The sequence below is a fragment of the Hyperolius riggenbachi genome, chromosome 5 (assembly GCF_040937935.1).
Source record: "Hyperolius riggenbachi isolate aHypRig1 chromosome 5, aHypRig1.pri, whole genome shotgun sequence".
Classification (NCBI taxonomy): Eukaryota; Metazoa; Chordata; class Amphibia; order Anura; family Hyperoliidae; genus Hyperolius; species Hyperolius riggenbachi.
Window position 1 is genome coordinate 260,484,840 of NC_090650.1, and position 16,351 is coordinate 260,501,190.

Below are 16,351 nucleotides of genomic sequence, written 5' to 3' on the forward strand. Positions count from 1 at the left end.
GACTCTGGGCAAAATCAGTTGCACAATGAGAGAATTGGGTCATTGAGCTGTATATAAACTTTCTTATCCACCAGTTAAAAAAATAATTTTGTTTTAAAGTGTGAGTGAACATTACACATGCCTCCTGCATGCGCAGCAGCTTTCTGTGAGGTGGTTTTGTTCCCCAACCCTGTCCTCAAGGCCCACCAACAGTGCAAGGCAGTTATTCAGCTCTGCTGAGACACTACCTCACCTGTGCAGGTTTGTGGTTTTCTGCGAAACATGCACTGTTGGTGGGCCTTGAGGACAGGGTTTGGGAACTCCGGTACTAGAATGTCCTGTGACTGTGATTGACAGGCATTGGCTCCTCTATTTTACTGGAGCAATCTTCTCCTATACACAACACACAGCAGCATCTAGTGGAAGGTGGGGCATCCTCACACAGAAAAGGCTGCTGGATCTGGACGCCACTATGACTGGACATAATGAAAGTCCTGAAAACAAGACTGGATTGTGTCTGGTTCGCAGACAGAGGAGATGTGTAACATTAAAGCATCTATTAAAAAATCAATTATCACTTTTGATGCAAAAAAATAAGTGGTTTGATAATGCTCAGACATGCTATTTTCACTTCACATCCTATTTACAATCCAGACAATGTTCGGATCTGGGGAAAAAATATACAGCCTACTGATAGTCAGCAACCAATCCCAGCATAAAATCGACCTTTCTCTCAATTGGAAGCAGATTGGACATGCTAAAAAATATGGATGAAAATGCTGGTTATTGTTCCGTGTGTGTGTTCTTTCAATTCGTTTTTGAATGATATCCAATCGTAAAAATGATCCTAAATGTAATTGCATGCATGTGTATGCTAGCTTTCTTCTATCTGATTAGCGATCTGATCAGGGTCTGAAGGGGAAATTGCATGGTGTATACCAGGCTTTACTACAAATCTATTTTGTTTTTTTTCCACAAAAGTAAACGTGATTGTTTTTCATGTTATTGCAGTAGAACAACCTGTGTGTGCTCTGTTAGAACACTCCCAGTTCATTTCAGTCTGGTGATGAGCAAACATTTTCCTCATGTGGCCACACATTCTGCAGTGCATTGTTCTAGTCTCTTGCCGGAGTTTTGCTGAGATGCTGGAACAGCAATGAAGTCTGCATCTTTAAATTCATTAGCGTGACTGTAATTATGTGGAACTTTCTGTCAGATTATAGGCCAAAGAGATCTCTTTGTAAGTGAATGGAAGATTTGGATTGGCTGGTTCGCAGGGTGTTAATCTCCCCAGAGTGCACTGGTTTTCACACATTCCATGAGAGAACAGCTCAGCTAAATAAAGGAAAGCACTGATTTCAAGGAAAATGGTTCTAAGAACATAGCCCTGTTCTGCTCTTCTACATTTGCAGTGTTATTTCTCATAAAGGTCATGTGAAGGAGTGATTTCACTGATCAAACGTCTCCATTCATCTACACACATGGGCATTATTTGTCATTATTTCCTTAATGATTGCAATCAGTAAGCAGCACTCAGTGTCTCCTATTTCTTGCAATATATTGTAACTTAAATGTATGAAATACAGGTAACACTGTTGTCAACCGCCCCAGGAACATCTTGTAGCTAGTTCCGTACAGTGTGCCACAGAAGTTACATTGTCAAAGGATACAGCAGCTATTTGCATCTGCATCCAATCAATAGTGGTGTATGCTCTAACCTGTTACAGGTACTCCCCTCCTGGGGTAAGACTGCTTATCTTATGTTAAGAGAAGGGTGGGGTCTGCCACAAGGCTACAAAAAAAAAATCTGTAAAGAGAGCTGCCTTTGCTTTGCACTTTCTATTGCTTCATCCATGTATAATCATTAGCTCTTACTGCTGTGTATATAAGGCAAAGTACACTTAGATGGAGCTGGATGCTTGTTAACACTGTTGTGCTTCAAAAAGTATCAGCATGGCCCAGAAAGAGATCAGCCATAACATTAAGCCTGGTACGCACTTCCAATTTTGTTTGGCTAATGATTGACCAATTGTACATCTTCAATGTAGTATCGGCGACAGAAACCTAAAGCTTTGCACACACATACCATTTTGATTGGCCAATTTTTACCAATTCCATGTAGTATGAGAGCTTACTTACACAATCATTTTGGCCAATCAAAAGTTTGCTGTGTAGGTTATGGCCCTTTCACACGAGCAGTTGATAGGCAGGCAGTGAAAAGACTGTCGAAATCTCACAACTGCTGGCAGGTACCTGGTAAATGCTCGCTACCGCTTGGTGAGCACACAGTTCAACTGCCCGTGTGAAAGGGCTCGTAGACCAGTCAGTGTCCAAGTTTACCCCGTCCACTGCCAAAAACAGCTACAATAAGCATGTTAATGAAAGAACAGGAATGTGAACCAATGCAAAAACATTGGCCTGGTCTAAAAGAAAATTTATTATTTTTTGGATGTTGACGTTTAACACCTACTTAAAAACAGTTGCACACAACAAGTACCCCAAAAATGCCTGTTCCATATAGGTCCCGCCTCACAGATTAATGGTTTTACAGTATCCACAAGATACCTTAAAGAAAACCTGAACTGAAAATTGAAAGTCCATATAAGCATATTCAAGTCATACTTACCTCCCGTGTAGTCTACTCCTCCATCTTTCTTCTTTCCAGCGTCTTGTTTGTCCACTGTGATCAAGGGAATTCTCCGTCCTTTATTTTTGAAAATGGCCATTACCCCATAACCGCTTTCTAGTCAGCACACTGTTAAACTGTAACATCGTCTACTTGAGCCATAGGGAAACATGGACATTACCGGGCACATCAGTTGTCCACTCAGCTATGAGAACATGAAGGAACCACGGTCCTGGAACCCGCACAGGAAAACTTTTCCTGGAACTGCTGGTGCAACACCTCGCTCAGGTCACCTCCTGAGCAATGAGCAATCAACGAGTGAAGAGGCGGCACGCAAAGGGCTTTGCTGTTTAAAGCATGTATTGAAAAGTGGAGCCTTTTTCACCTGATGAAGAACCGTGATGGTTTGTAACGTAGTGTTGCTCCGCTTTTCAATACATGCTTTAATCAGCAAAGCCTTTGTGTGCCGCCTCTTCACTCGTTGGTTGTCCACTCAGCTATGACTGACAGCAACTGATCTATAACTGACAGCAACTGATATGTTCATTTGAAGTTACTTCATGTGTTTATTTTAAATAATTTTACTCCATACGGGTTCCCTTTAAGCCTTCTGCTGGGAACACATGAAATCTCCCACCCCGCGACTGGAATAGGGAGATTATTTCCAACATGTCTGATACTTTTTCAATCAAGACAGGGATCAATTTTGCAAAGTTATCATCAGAAATTTGATCCCTTTATCGATCAGGAGCAGTTTGGACATATACACACTGTACAACTTCCTGTCCGGAAATTGCATCATGTGTTCCCAGCATTATAGTCCATACTTTGACAAGTGTGTGTGTTCTTACAGTCTGTTCCTTCTGCTTTATCCTCTGGCCCTTAGGGCTGGTTCAGATGGACGTTTGGAGGCGTCGCGTTCGTTGGCGTCACGGCGGCAATGCGTTCGGGCTTTCAGCAGCGTTTGCATTGCGTTCGGATGCGGTCACGTTTTTTCTTCCCCTAGGGGGACATGACTTGTCGCGGTTAACCGCCCCTGGAAGCAACATGTAGGTTCCAGGGGCTCCTTGAACGCCAGTGAAAATCAGGACCTGAACGCCGCGTTCGTGCAAACGCGCGTAAAAGCTTGGTACAAACGCTTCCATTCACTTGAATGGGAGCGTTTAACGCCAAGCCCCGAACGCTGGCAGTAAATGCTCTGCAAGCGTCCGTCTGAACCAGCCCTAATAAAGCAAAAACTTTCAAAGATATCTGCATTTTAGGAGACTTTTCCTAGCGCACACACTGCTAATATTCCATTTATAAACAGCCCTCCCCCACATGACTGACAGCCTTAAATGCCAGTCAGTGAAAAGCATATAGTAGCATTGTTATGCACAGGAGACCTATGAAGGAACTGTGTTTTCGTCCCCTGATACGCCATCATCTGCCTTCCTCATTTTATTTCTGTGAACTTTGGCTAGGAATGTGCTCTAGCATCCTCAGGCTCTCACATGACAAACCAGAAGTACTGCATTGATTTCTTCACTGCAAAGTGTCACGGTGCCTGAAATGGCTTCTTTACAATGGGGACTTAGGATTTGTGTGATAACATTTTTACCAAAAGTGTGTTGCTAAGCAAACCATAGACTAACATCTGATTACAAAGCAATCGGCTTGCAGAATGACCAGATTGTGGGTCTGCATTCTAAAGCTACGCCCATATGTTCGATTTTTTTTTTTTTTTTTTTTTTGTGGTTGCAACTATTTATTTATGGTGACATTTTTTTATGAATAGTCGTGTATAAAGGCTGCACCATTCTCATCTGAGCAACCCTATTCTGTCCCATGAAGGTGGAACGAGGAGGATGATAAAGAGGTGTCCTGCTGTGGGCAGAAGTGGGAGCTACAAAATCAGCTGGTCAAGTATTAGGCTCTGTACACACACTAGATTGGCCTCCTATTGTGTGTACAGAGGACCAAAAGCATCAGCTGGACATATGAACTCTGAGTGTATTGTCTTGAAAAGTTTTGTTCTTATGAAAGGTGTGCCTTAAAGTTTTTTATTATTCACATGATACAAAGTGATACTGGACAAATCCCTTTAGTTCAAAAGTTTGATTTGACTTTTGAATTGGCTGTATCCAGATCCAGAGTGATTAAAGCCCCATCTACACTATGGGACATTGCAGCGATCCGGCGGCTCGATTAGCTGCTGGATCGCCTCTTCCGCGTGCCCGCCGCATTCGATTCCCCGCTCGTGCCCGCCGGCGCCGCTAATCTTCCGCTCGATTCCCTGCCATTGTCCCCTCGCGGGGAGCGAGCAGGGAATCGGCGGTGCGGAGATCCGTCCTGTCAGATCTTATCAATCGAGCCGCATTAGCGGCTCGATTGATAAGGAGCATCGCGGCCGCATCTACTCGTGTAGATGCGGCTTTAGAGGCTTTGACAATCCTACAGGTTAACTGTTGTTTGGATAAATTGTAGCGTATTCTTCCCTGTAATGCCTGGTTACACACTATGCAATTCCCTGTCCGATGGGTCGAATCAATAATTTTTTTCCCAATCATTCTATACAAAATCGATCGAACACGTTGGAAATAATTGATTCAACTGTCAATCTGACAGAAATCTGCAATGTATGAATTAGGCAAGACTTGTGCCTTAACTGGCCATCACTAGCTCCATTTTTTTTTTTTTTTTATTTTTTTTTTGTTGCTTCCACACATCTCTGATGTTAGGAAAATGGATCACGTTATCCTAACGCTTTCTACTGTGGGTTCCACAACAACTAACCAACCTATGGAGTAACATGCGTTTATGTGCACAGTATGTGTGCCTGTGTCATAGCGTATGCATCATGCAGTGCACGTAGTGTGAACATACCACAAAACACTAACTCTGGGGATCAATGCATGATGTACAGTCACCTGTATTGAAAGTGAAAATAGAACTGCTTTCTTTGTGAAGCATATTTTCCATTTTCATTTAAATTGTAACAAAAGCATCATAGGTCATGTGCTGTTTGGAAGTTTTGTTACATCTTCAGCTGTATTCCCGAATACAGAAAATGCTCAGCAAACCTCAGGCAAACTAAACCTGACGAAATCTGCTAATACCTTATAGGACCTTTTCCCCTAAGAAATACAGTCGCGTTCCTATTTTACACTACTATTCTGCCGCAATCTGTTGTGTGTACTGCGCGATTGCGTTGTGTTTGGAATGGAAAGGTCCACCGCGGGTCCCATTAGTTTTACTGCACATAGCAGTTTGTGATCCCCAAGCGATTGGAAACAAAAGGTTCTTAACCTGCACTACTCCGCAAAAACCTGTTTGCTTTGCGTGATTTATATAGAAAGTTATCCTTTTTAAAAAATCAAGAATGTAACAGCTTTTAAATCTGTAAATTCCCAATGGAGCAGAGTAGCAGTTTTATTTTGCTGTACCAGTGTTGTATTGTAATGTCTTCTATACTTGCGACAGAACTAAGCACCTCTTGTGTCTTCTCTCCATCAGGCTGCAGTGTATTGGTGCCCAGCTGGAGGAGGAATTGAAGGGATGCTGCCAGCAAGCTTTTCAACTGGGCCCCGCCAGTTCCAGCCTTTCCAGCAGCCGGGGAGCAGCCTTGTGGTTGAAGGTCAGTTGTAAGAAAATTCCTGTGGAGCTTCCCTCATCTGTTATGTCATCTCCTTTTGTCTGTCAAGAAAATCACTGTCAAATGCTTCATCCAATTGTAGAGGAAAGTCTCAGAATGGTCCAGAGGCTTCCTATCTCCTGCTTGACCCCACCATTGCCACGCGTGGACCCTTTTTACATATCTGATTAAGGGCTTGTTGAATACATTCTCGTGGCTGCACTCACCTTCCTGAACAAGAATTGCATTGCATTTTATCACATATACGGGGAGAATGGAAGTAGGATGCTTCATATATCTGTATGACTAGCGCAGTGATCTGCAAACTTGGCTCTCCAGCTGTTAAGGAACTACAAGTCCCACAATGCATTTGCCTTTAATGAATCATGACTGTGGCTGTCAGACTCCAGAAATACATTGTGGGACTCCTCAAGCAGGAAAAATCCTGTGGCAGAGGATGAGTCGAGTACGTGTAAAGCCGCTGCATGTGTTGGGCACACAGGTGTTGCTGATGATAAAAATGTCAGCCATTTAAATTACCTGTGCTTTTTTAAAGACAAACCCAGTGGCCATTCTCGCTTGAATCCTCCTCCTAGTGCTTTAAGGTGGCCACTAATGATCCAATCTTTTTTATCCAATTTTACCAAATCTATGTAGTAGAAGGGTAAACTGAGTCAATATACTGAATGGATAATTTAAACAGACCCTTATATTACATAGAAATGGTACGATTGGATGAAAAAACTTGGATCATTAGTGGCCACCATTAGAATAATCCTCACCATCTAATGCCTAATCCCCTCCTAGTGCCTAAATATACCCCCCCCCCCCCCCCCTCCAAAACCTAATGCCTAAAACCAATCCCCCCTTCTAATGCTGGGTACACACTATGAGATTTTCTGGTCGATTTACTGTCAGATCGATTATTTCCAACATGTTCAATTTGCTTTCCGATCGTTTTCCGATAGATTTCCTATTTAAGTGCACGGAAACCGATTGGAAAATGCTCGGAAAACGATCGAAAAGCAAATCGGACATGTTGGAAATCGATCTGACAGTAAATCGACCAGAAAATCTCATAGTGTGTACCCAGCATAAACCTAACCTCCCCCTCTGGCGTCTGCCATTTGTAGCCGATCAGGTCCTCGAATACAAACCTATATAGCATCAGATTGGCTACTTATGTAGCCAAACAAACAATTACTACTGCTTCGGGCTCCCAACTCACCCTCTCGGCACTTCCAATTAGACACCTGCCGAGCCGCATGCTCAAATCACCTGCTTCATAAGTCTGCCAAGATCTGATCTAATATAAAGTTGGGTACTTTTACACTTGGGGGTGCATGCATTGCAAATGTCCCATCATCCACTTACCTCGGCAAGGTTTACTGGTCAGTGTCTGTCTTGGTTTGCTTTATCCATACAGGTTTATTTTCATACATATGAACGTCATTGTAATGTGCCATCATCACAGTGTTTACTGATAATATACAGATGTCTCATGCATACCTGCATAATTCTCGATGCACCGCCATTTTGTTAAAATTGTAAAGTGGAAGAGATGTGTGCTGGAATTAATGTACTGATTTACAATTTTTTATGATGGACATTTCACTGTTTAAATGCCTGATCTGTATTTGCATACAGTGGTACTCGCACAGGCATAAACACACAAGGCACATAGCACTCTGCCTTCCACATGCCTACATTATCACTTCAAACAGTCATGGATAATTCAAGTTGCTTAGAAAGAAACACAACTGAGAGCGAACCACACTGTTTAGAATAAAGTGCATCACAAATTTTTTTTTTTTTTTATTGTAATCCTGCACTCCTCATGTGGCCAGTGTAAGTCAACGGTTGCTGTAAACTGTGAGGCAGATGGTGCTGCCCATTTATACCAAGTAGAAAAATCTACATCTATCATCAATGTGAGGCCATACTTCTATCAGCAATGTGAGGCCGCATGCGCAGTATGGAATACAGATTTTGGTACCACATTATAGGAAGGAGAGTGCCATACATGAACAGGTATTATTATTATTATTTAGTATTTATATAGCGCCGACATATTACGCAGCGCTGTACAGTGTATGTATATATATGTATACATCTTGTCACTAACTGTCCCTCAAAGGAGCTCACAATCTAATCCCTACCATTGCCATATGTCTATATTATGTAGTGCATGTATCGTAGTCTAGGGCCAATTTTTCTAGGGGGAGCCAATTAACTTATCCGTATGTTTTTGGAATGTGGGAGGAAACTGGAGTGCCCGGAGGAAACCCACACAGACACGGAGAGAACATACAAACTCTTTGCAGATAGTGCCCTGGCTGGGATTCGAACCGGGGACCCAGCGCTGCAAGGCAAGAGAGCTAACCACTATGCCACTGTGCTGCCCTACCGTGTAGTTGCCTGTACAAAGACAGGCAACTACATTAATTAGAGGGATGGAAGGTCTCGCTTACCAAGAAAAGCTGGACAAACTGCTTGGAAAAAAAGACTAGGGCGCGACTTGATTGACATGGATAAATGCACAAGAGGGCCATACAAAATCTTGGCAGATGAGCTTTTTGTCCCTAAGGTTTTACAAGGGACAAGGGGAGATGATCTTCGCATGGAGCAAAAAGGCTTTTTCATCTATTTAGGAAGGGGTTCTTTACAGTAAGAGTGGTTAAAATGTGGAATATTTACCACAGGAAGCATTCTATAAGAAGGCTTGGATGCTTTCCTTGTATTGAAGGACATCCACGGCTATACTTTCTAATTAATTCCCAGCAGCGTTGACCCAGGGATTGTATCTGACTACCACGATGAGTTGGGAAGGATTTTTTTTTCCTTTAAAGGTTAATTTGCTCAAGCCTTGAAGGTTTTTTTTATTTGTCTTGCTCTGGATAAGTTGGAATAGGTGAGGATGCAGTACTGAAATGTACAGTACCTAATTTTTACTTATTGTTTGTTTTTGTTTTTTTCCTCCTGGTTTTACTTGATGGACAGATGTGTTTTTTTGTTTGTTTTGTTTTTGTTTTTCAAACGGACTAAGGAACAAACTATCACACGTACTGCTTTATCCCAAAACCTCCAATGTTTCCAAGCCACTGTGGGACCCTTTTTCAAGGACAGTAGCAGCATAGACAAGCCAAGGGTGACAAGAAACATAACAGAAGAATTCATTGAAATTCTGTCAAAGGTGCACAACTGGACGTGCTACCACCACACCTAAACTATTTCTACTATCACGGTGGTGTGTGGCTGTATTCACCTGGGAGTGGCTCTGTGCTTACTTCCCCATACTCTCACTGTTTGGGTGTGGTGGGAGCATGTCTCATTGCATATAGTAGCACATAAAGGGGACCACCGCACCTCCAAAATGTTGGAAGTTTTGGAATAAAGCATAACAAGTGAAGACAAGGAGGGCTTGCTGCCTTTTTTTTTTTTTTTTTTGCTGTTGTTCCTATCTTCATGCTTACAAAACGTGTCATTAGCATACATGTGTGTACCAGGTAAATAACTAGTTAATCGTCCACAAAACAGATATGAAGTAAAGCAGAAAGGCACCTTTGTCAACTGATGTAAAAGGAAAAAAAATGACTCTGCGAAGGCTAACAAAAGGCTTGGTGTCATCACTGCTGAGTTAATTGGCACCCTTGTCCATGGAAAACCAGGATGTTTGATCCTTGCACTGCTTCATTGACTTGCTTGACTTACATATGAAAATTTGCCCAGAATGTTAACCCGTTGTTTGCAGAGGCAGTTAGAAAGATTGGCAGCAATGGGTTTACTCTGGCTTCTAGTCACATTCCTTCTGCTGCACATCCTGGTTTTCCTCTTTCCTGTACGTTCAGAGCTGTGCGCGCTTCTTCCCATCTGCTCCAGTGGGAGAGCTCATGAGTAGCACACTTCACATCAGTGGGAGATGGCTGTGGCTCTATAGGCTGAATGTATTGTACTGCGTGTGCATAGATTGTATGCTTTGCTTTCACAGTGACTCAGAGCTGTGGCTGCTGTTAGTCAGCCGCTGCTTCCCTTCTCCCTCCTCCTGAGTGCTGTGGCCCTCCCTGCATCCTCCTGTTTCCTGATGTTTTGTGCTTTTAAAGCAGCAACAGTAAAGTGATGAGCACAGAGACTTTCTATGGTTAACAGTACAGAACTTTGCAAACATGCCACAATAATGTGTAGGTATTTTCCTTCTTTCTCTTTTTATGCAAATTCAGTAAAATATTTGGCTGGTCCGAACGCAAGTTATGTATTTTCTTGTGAGTACAGCAGCCAGCATTATGAATTTGTCTGCTGGTATATAGATATTTATCAGAGCATTCCGCTCCTTGCTGAGCTATTAAATAGTTTTGTTAACCTATTATAGCTTAACTCTGTCATCGCATTTCCTGAAGCAAGATGATTACTTCTCACAGACACCTTGGCTCTTGGTATTTTAGCACACATTGAAGTCTACTTCTCCCGAGTAAAATATAGCTAGTTTTCTGTCTGCATTGCTAATCCTCTGGCTAATGCATTTCAAATCTGTGATCTATGGCTTGTATTCCATCAATCGTTACACTGCTTCTTACCACTCTTTCAGGCCTGGTGCACACCAAAAAACGCTAGCAGAGCCGCAAAATGCTAGCAGATTTTGAAACGCTTTTTGTTATTTTTCTGTAGCTTTTCAGCTAGCATTTTGCGGTTTTGTGAAGCGTTTTTGGTGTAGTAGATTTCATATATTGTTACAGTAAAGCTGTTACTGAACAGCTTCTGTAACAAAAACGCCTGCAAAACCGCTCTGAACTGCCGTTTTTCAGAGCGGTTTGCGTTTTTCCTATACTTAAAATTGAGGCAGATACGCATCCACAATCCAAAAAAAGCCTCACCTCGGGAGTATGCGTTTCTGCAAAATGCCTTCCGCTCTGGTGTGAACCACCCCATTGAGATACATTGACCAAGCGTATCCGCAGCCGCAGGCGGCTGCAGAAACGCTCAAAAAGCCGCTCGGTGTGCACCAGCCCTATGTCATATATCTTTTAGAAAACTGAAACACAACTACTGACAGCTTCACATCAATCAATCCATATTTTCTCAATCAAGTCTTCATTTATAAGTCAATCAAAATTGATCGAGGGCCTTGTTTTTTGATATCCCGCCCCCACCTCTAATTAGTTTTTTTAACATTTATTATTATTATTTATTTATACAAGAAAATATACAGATCTACCACCATTAGGGCCCCTTTCCATTAGACCTGAATTGTGGATGTTTCCTGCACGCGATTTCCCCAGGTGTGTTGCTCTTAATCTATTGAACTACCTTTACTTTGACAAACATTAGATTCAATGGATGATGTAGATAAACTCACCAATAATATTCACCAATACATGGGTTTTGGGCAAATCTGAGGTAAATAGGTGCACTAAAGGTGGCCATGCACTCGATTTTCTCATTAGATTCCTTGCAGATTCTATTTATCTTCTAGGAATCTATTCTGCAAAATGTCAATCGATTGATTTTTCTTTTTTGATCGATTTTGACTAAAAATCAATTGAAAGTATTTACCAGACAGGATGAAAAATGTAAAGCAATCGGGGGAGAGAAAGAGAATTAGTAGATTGATGGCTCATAGCTTTGCACGGCATAGAACAGTGCAACTCTGCAGTTTAATTGATTTTCAATAGATTCCCTGCTTTCTATTGGAAATGAATGTGCAGTGTATGGTAGGAATCCATTCCTTCTGAACTGATTATTTTCAGAAAGGAATCCATCACTTTGGAACATTGCATGGAGATCTGTAGGTGTATGTCCAGCTTAACAATTTTATTCTGTGCACTTAAACTCAAATCTGTCTTAATTCTCTCTGCATAGCCATGCATTGGAGTAGCAGTGTAGATTTGCCTTTATTCCTATGCAATGTTTATGTCAATGATTCCGATATTGTGAGTTGTGCTCAAGTTGTATGGTTGCAATTACTAACATGTACATTTTTGTTTGCAGTGTTAGAAAGAGCTGTTTCTGCTGACTCCACATTCAGCGTCTCTGCCACCATCGTGACAGATCCAAGTGTCACACAAGACATCCAGAACATGAGTGAACACACAGCTAAGGAGAATGGAGGTAACATGCCTTTGTATATCATTGCTTATATGCCTTTTGTCTCTAGAGAAGGCATGCTCTAGGGAAATAGAAGACCAGACTGAGTATAATGAATCTACACATATTGGATCTGCTGAGGGCATGTTACAGAACTCTGGACATTAATAGGAGATCTATTTATTACCTGTACTATCCCTCTGAAAGGATCTCTAAAACAACATTTACGGCACTGAACTCGAAACAAGTCAGCAAGGCCTTTTAAAGGAGAACTCCAGGGTGTTTTTAATATATCATTCTGTTAATGTTCAATATGGCTGCTAAACAGTATTTTTGCTCCTGTAAGTTTAAATTAAGAAGGTGTTTTACACCTCCTGCTGTGGTGGGGATCTAATGCCTGGTACACACGATAACATTTTCTGGCAGATTTACTGCCAGATCGATTATTTCCAACATATCCAATCTGATTTCCAATTCATTTCCAGACAGGTTGGAAACAATCGATCTGCCAGAAAATCTCATTGTGTCTACCAGGCATTAGGCCTTGGACCCCACCACAGGCACTTTGCACTAATTGCAAAGCACCCGCGATTTTGCAAATTGCGTAAGTGTCGCAATTTCTCTGTGATTCCCCAGAGTGATTTGGCTACTGTAGCCACTGAAGCGATCTCTCCCAATATAGGGATCTATTGGTGATCGCAGTGCTGTTAGTGGTACCACCCCCCTAGGGATCCATTGTTGTACCACCATTGGTGATTGGGACACCCTGCAAAAGCTCTCCTAATAGGTCCCAGGCCTTAGAGAAGATTGCACCTAGCTGGTAGCAAGGTTGCGTAATAAAAATATACAGTCTTACTACAACTCTCAAGGAAAACTGCAGTATTCACAATAAAGTAACTGATGTAAATAGAGTGTTTACTGAATATAGGGCTCTGAATAAGATGTTGTACTTTTCTCATGCATTCCAGCAGCAGGATAGATCTGCCCTTTGAGGAAGCGTTTCCACTTGAGCGGAAACCGCCGCGAATCCGCAGAGTTTCCCCACAGGTGAATAGTGCGGGGAAACTCTGCCAATGGTAACGCCGGCCAAATCGTTACCGCTAGCGATTCGGCCGGCTTTTCCATCCGAATTGGCGAGGGAGGCTGCGGATCCCATAGCCATGCATGGCACGGCTGATGGGATTCGTCTGCTTTCCCCGCAGACCCAGAAGAGCCGGCGCGCATCTCGCAGACGCGCACTGCTCAAGTGGAATCGCGCCCTTAAATGTGTGTGTACTGCTCTATTTTACAGCCAAGGCGATGGTGTCTGTAAAAGATCCTATGAAACCAGGCAGCCTTCTGAATGGATCCGAAGTCAGCGACTTGTCGTCTGTAAACGCCATGATGTCAGCAGTGATGAACACAGCAAATGTGGTGGAAAATGGAGGGAATCTTCAGAACACTAAGTCGCCAGTCAAATGCACGCCTCTAAATAGAATTGGAAGAAGAAATCAGGTATTATTACTATAAGTTTACATGGTGCTGACATTTCATGTGACACCTTATATAGTATCTTGAACAATCCATGTCATGTTTTTCACGGGAGCTATTAACTGAAGTGAGTTACGCACTAGTCATGCCAGTGCCACTCCTTCAGGAACAACCACTTTTCTATGACTCTAGTCTGGCATTGTCTGGCACAGTTCAGTGTTCATCCTCTTCTAACATAGAATAGCAAGCTGATTTGAGTTATGGTAGGGGCCCATTCACACTTGGGCGATTTTAGCGGGCATTTACCACGATCGCTAGCATTTTTTAAAGCACTAGTGCATTGTTAAGTATATGGCAATGATCTCACTGCCGCGATCGCTGCTGGCAATTTGCAATCAGTGCAAAATGCGCTACATGCAGTGTTTTTTGAGCGATTGCAATCTATTTTAATCACGAAAATATCCAGTGAAAATGCGCGTTAATTGCTTAGAATTCCCCGGCGAAAAATGCTAGTGCTAATCGCTAGCATTTGGCGATCTCAAGTGTGAACAGGGCCTAATGGTTTGTCAGTGAATAACTACTGTTTTTGAAGGGTTTTTCATGTTTAGCCAGATGCAGAAGACCATGTAATCTGGTAGTTTTTTTACTGGCCATAATCCTCAAGTTTATGTGCGCTCCTCTTTAAAGCTAACTGACAACACTGAGCAAAACAGTTATCACATTTATGAAAAGGTCACACACAGACCTACAGGTTAAAGGACTAACACTTGCCTAGACTAGGCGTGTTTTGTTTTTGTTTTTTTCATCTCATCTACTACTTTATATGCTTTTTTTTACCCTGGTGTTCTTTTATTCAGAAAATACAGAACTTTATCTACCTTTATACAAGAAGCACAGCAGAGTAGCCAAGCATGCAGCAGGTTACAAACTCCAGTCATAGTTTCACTGTGCTGGTATTGGAGAACGTTTGGTCCTTTTGTTAATAATAAACTCCTGTGTAAACCACCATCTGCTATGATGGCTTAGATTATGCGCCGTTCTTCAAATCAAGGTGAGCCAGCAATACTTTTACTGGGATCCTGATGTAAAGGAATACACATCCCAATAATACATAAATCTGGCTAAAAGGTATACATAGACCGGAGAATATCTTACATACCTGTCCAAGCGTTGGCATATAAACCCAGCAGGCTTAACATTCTGAATTCCTCTTCAATTCTAGTTGCATTGCATACATTTTCACATGTAACTGTGGTGTGTATTAGTGGACTGGTCATTGAAAACCAGAAAGGCCATTTTATGATTGTTCCACAAGAATGCTGCCACCAGGAGGCAGTGTTCCATAGCTAGCTTGGAAATGACCAGAATTAACACAGAAAACAGTAAAAATTTTCCTGGTCAGATTAAAACAAACAAAACAAAAACAATGCGCTCTGTGTTTTTTTGTTTTTAAAGGATAACTTCACATTTATATACTGAGGCATGACAGTTATACAGCTTTATCATACATATTACCTGCTTTGTTGGCTTGTCTGCAAACACTTCTGTACTACTTACAAAAGTGCTTTAAGGGCTCATTCACATGGGTGGCTAGCCTGCTGCCACATCTGGATGGCTGTAAAACAACCACCATTGAAATGAGTGGATGTGTGACTGTTTTATTTTTTGGGGTATTGTGTTTTTTTTTAAGCAGTTGCCTACCTTTTAGGAAGCATTTTGTTGGTATACTGGCCATTTATGTAAGAAGATAAGTAAGATTCTGCACTAGCTTGGGGCCTTTTTCCACTACCCTGCGATTTGCAATTTGATTCTGATCGCAAAACGCAAGGTACATTAAACTAATGGAAACGGCAGCAGCAATTTCCATTAGTGAACTTGAACTTGCTGTATATGGTAGGGATCGATCACCATCTGATCGAATTCAAACTGGATAGGTATTGATAGGCTTAGCATATCGGGGCTGTAATTAACCTGTATGTGGATAGCCAAAGACGCCAGAACAACACCACAGGATCAATGAAAACCACTAAGCTGTTTCACCAACTACCAATATATACATTTTACTGCTGCTAATGTGTGTTCTAACTGGCTTGTTTTTCTCATCAGGAATCTAAGGAGGAGAAGTCCTCTTACATCTGCCCACTGTGCGAAAAGGTCTGCAACTCCCAGCACCAGCTCACTATGCACATTCGTCAGGTACGGTGTCTCCTGTTCTACATTCAGTATCCTTCTTCTCATGCAGGAAAGGCAAGTGCCATTCATGGATGAAACGAGCTAGGTTCTGTGCCAATAGTATTTTTAGCAAAGATAATTGAGAAGGATTGCTTCACATGTGACACTTATGTTTAATAAAGACCTGTTCTATATGCGACAACTAATTCAGTCTTCTGTGCCTGCGCAGTAGCATGGAGCTTGTGCACGAGCGGCTCCGGCTTACTGTGAAGGCACAACCAGACTTGCACAGGTGCAGTATGGCTGCGCTCATGCTTGAAGAGAAGTGCTTGAGGAGGATCACATTACTAACGAGCTCTTGTTGGTAATCTTTGGAGGGCCTGCGAGTCACAACGGTGGACTGGAGGATGCCG

General features: G+C 42.2%; 1 protein-coding gene across 4 annotated transcripts in view; it reads left to right on the plus strand.

Annotated features, from left to right (window-relative positions):
• Positions 1 to 16,351, plus strand: part of RREB1 (ras responsive element binding protein 1) — a 128,792-nt gene that overhangs the window by 60,627 nt on the left and 51,814 nt on the right. For 2 of the 4 annotated variants that reach the window (XM_068236850.1, XM_068236852.1), the window contains 4 exons: positions 6,101 to 6,221; positions 12,201 to 12,320; positions 13,588 to 13,790; positions 15,873 to 15,962. In XM_068236850.1, the coding sequence (XP_068092951.1) occupies positions 6,101 to 6,221; positions 12,201 to 12,320; positions 13,588 to 13,790; positions 15,873 to 15,962 (534 nt within the window). Of the gene's footprint in view, positions 1 to 2,974; positions 3,010 to 3,384; positions 3,443 to 6,100; positions 6,222 to 12,200; positions 12,321 to 13,587; positions 13,791 to 15,872; positions 15,963 to 16,351 lie in introns of those variants that run through there. The other 2 variants (XM_068236851.1, XM_068236853.1) reach the window with 2 other exon arrangements.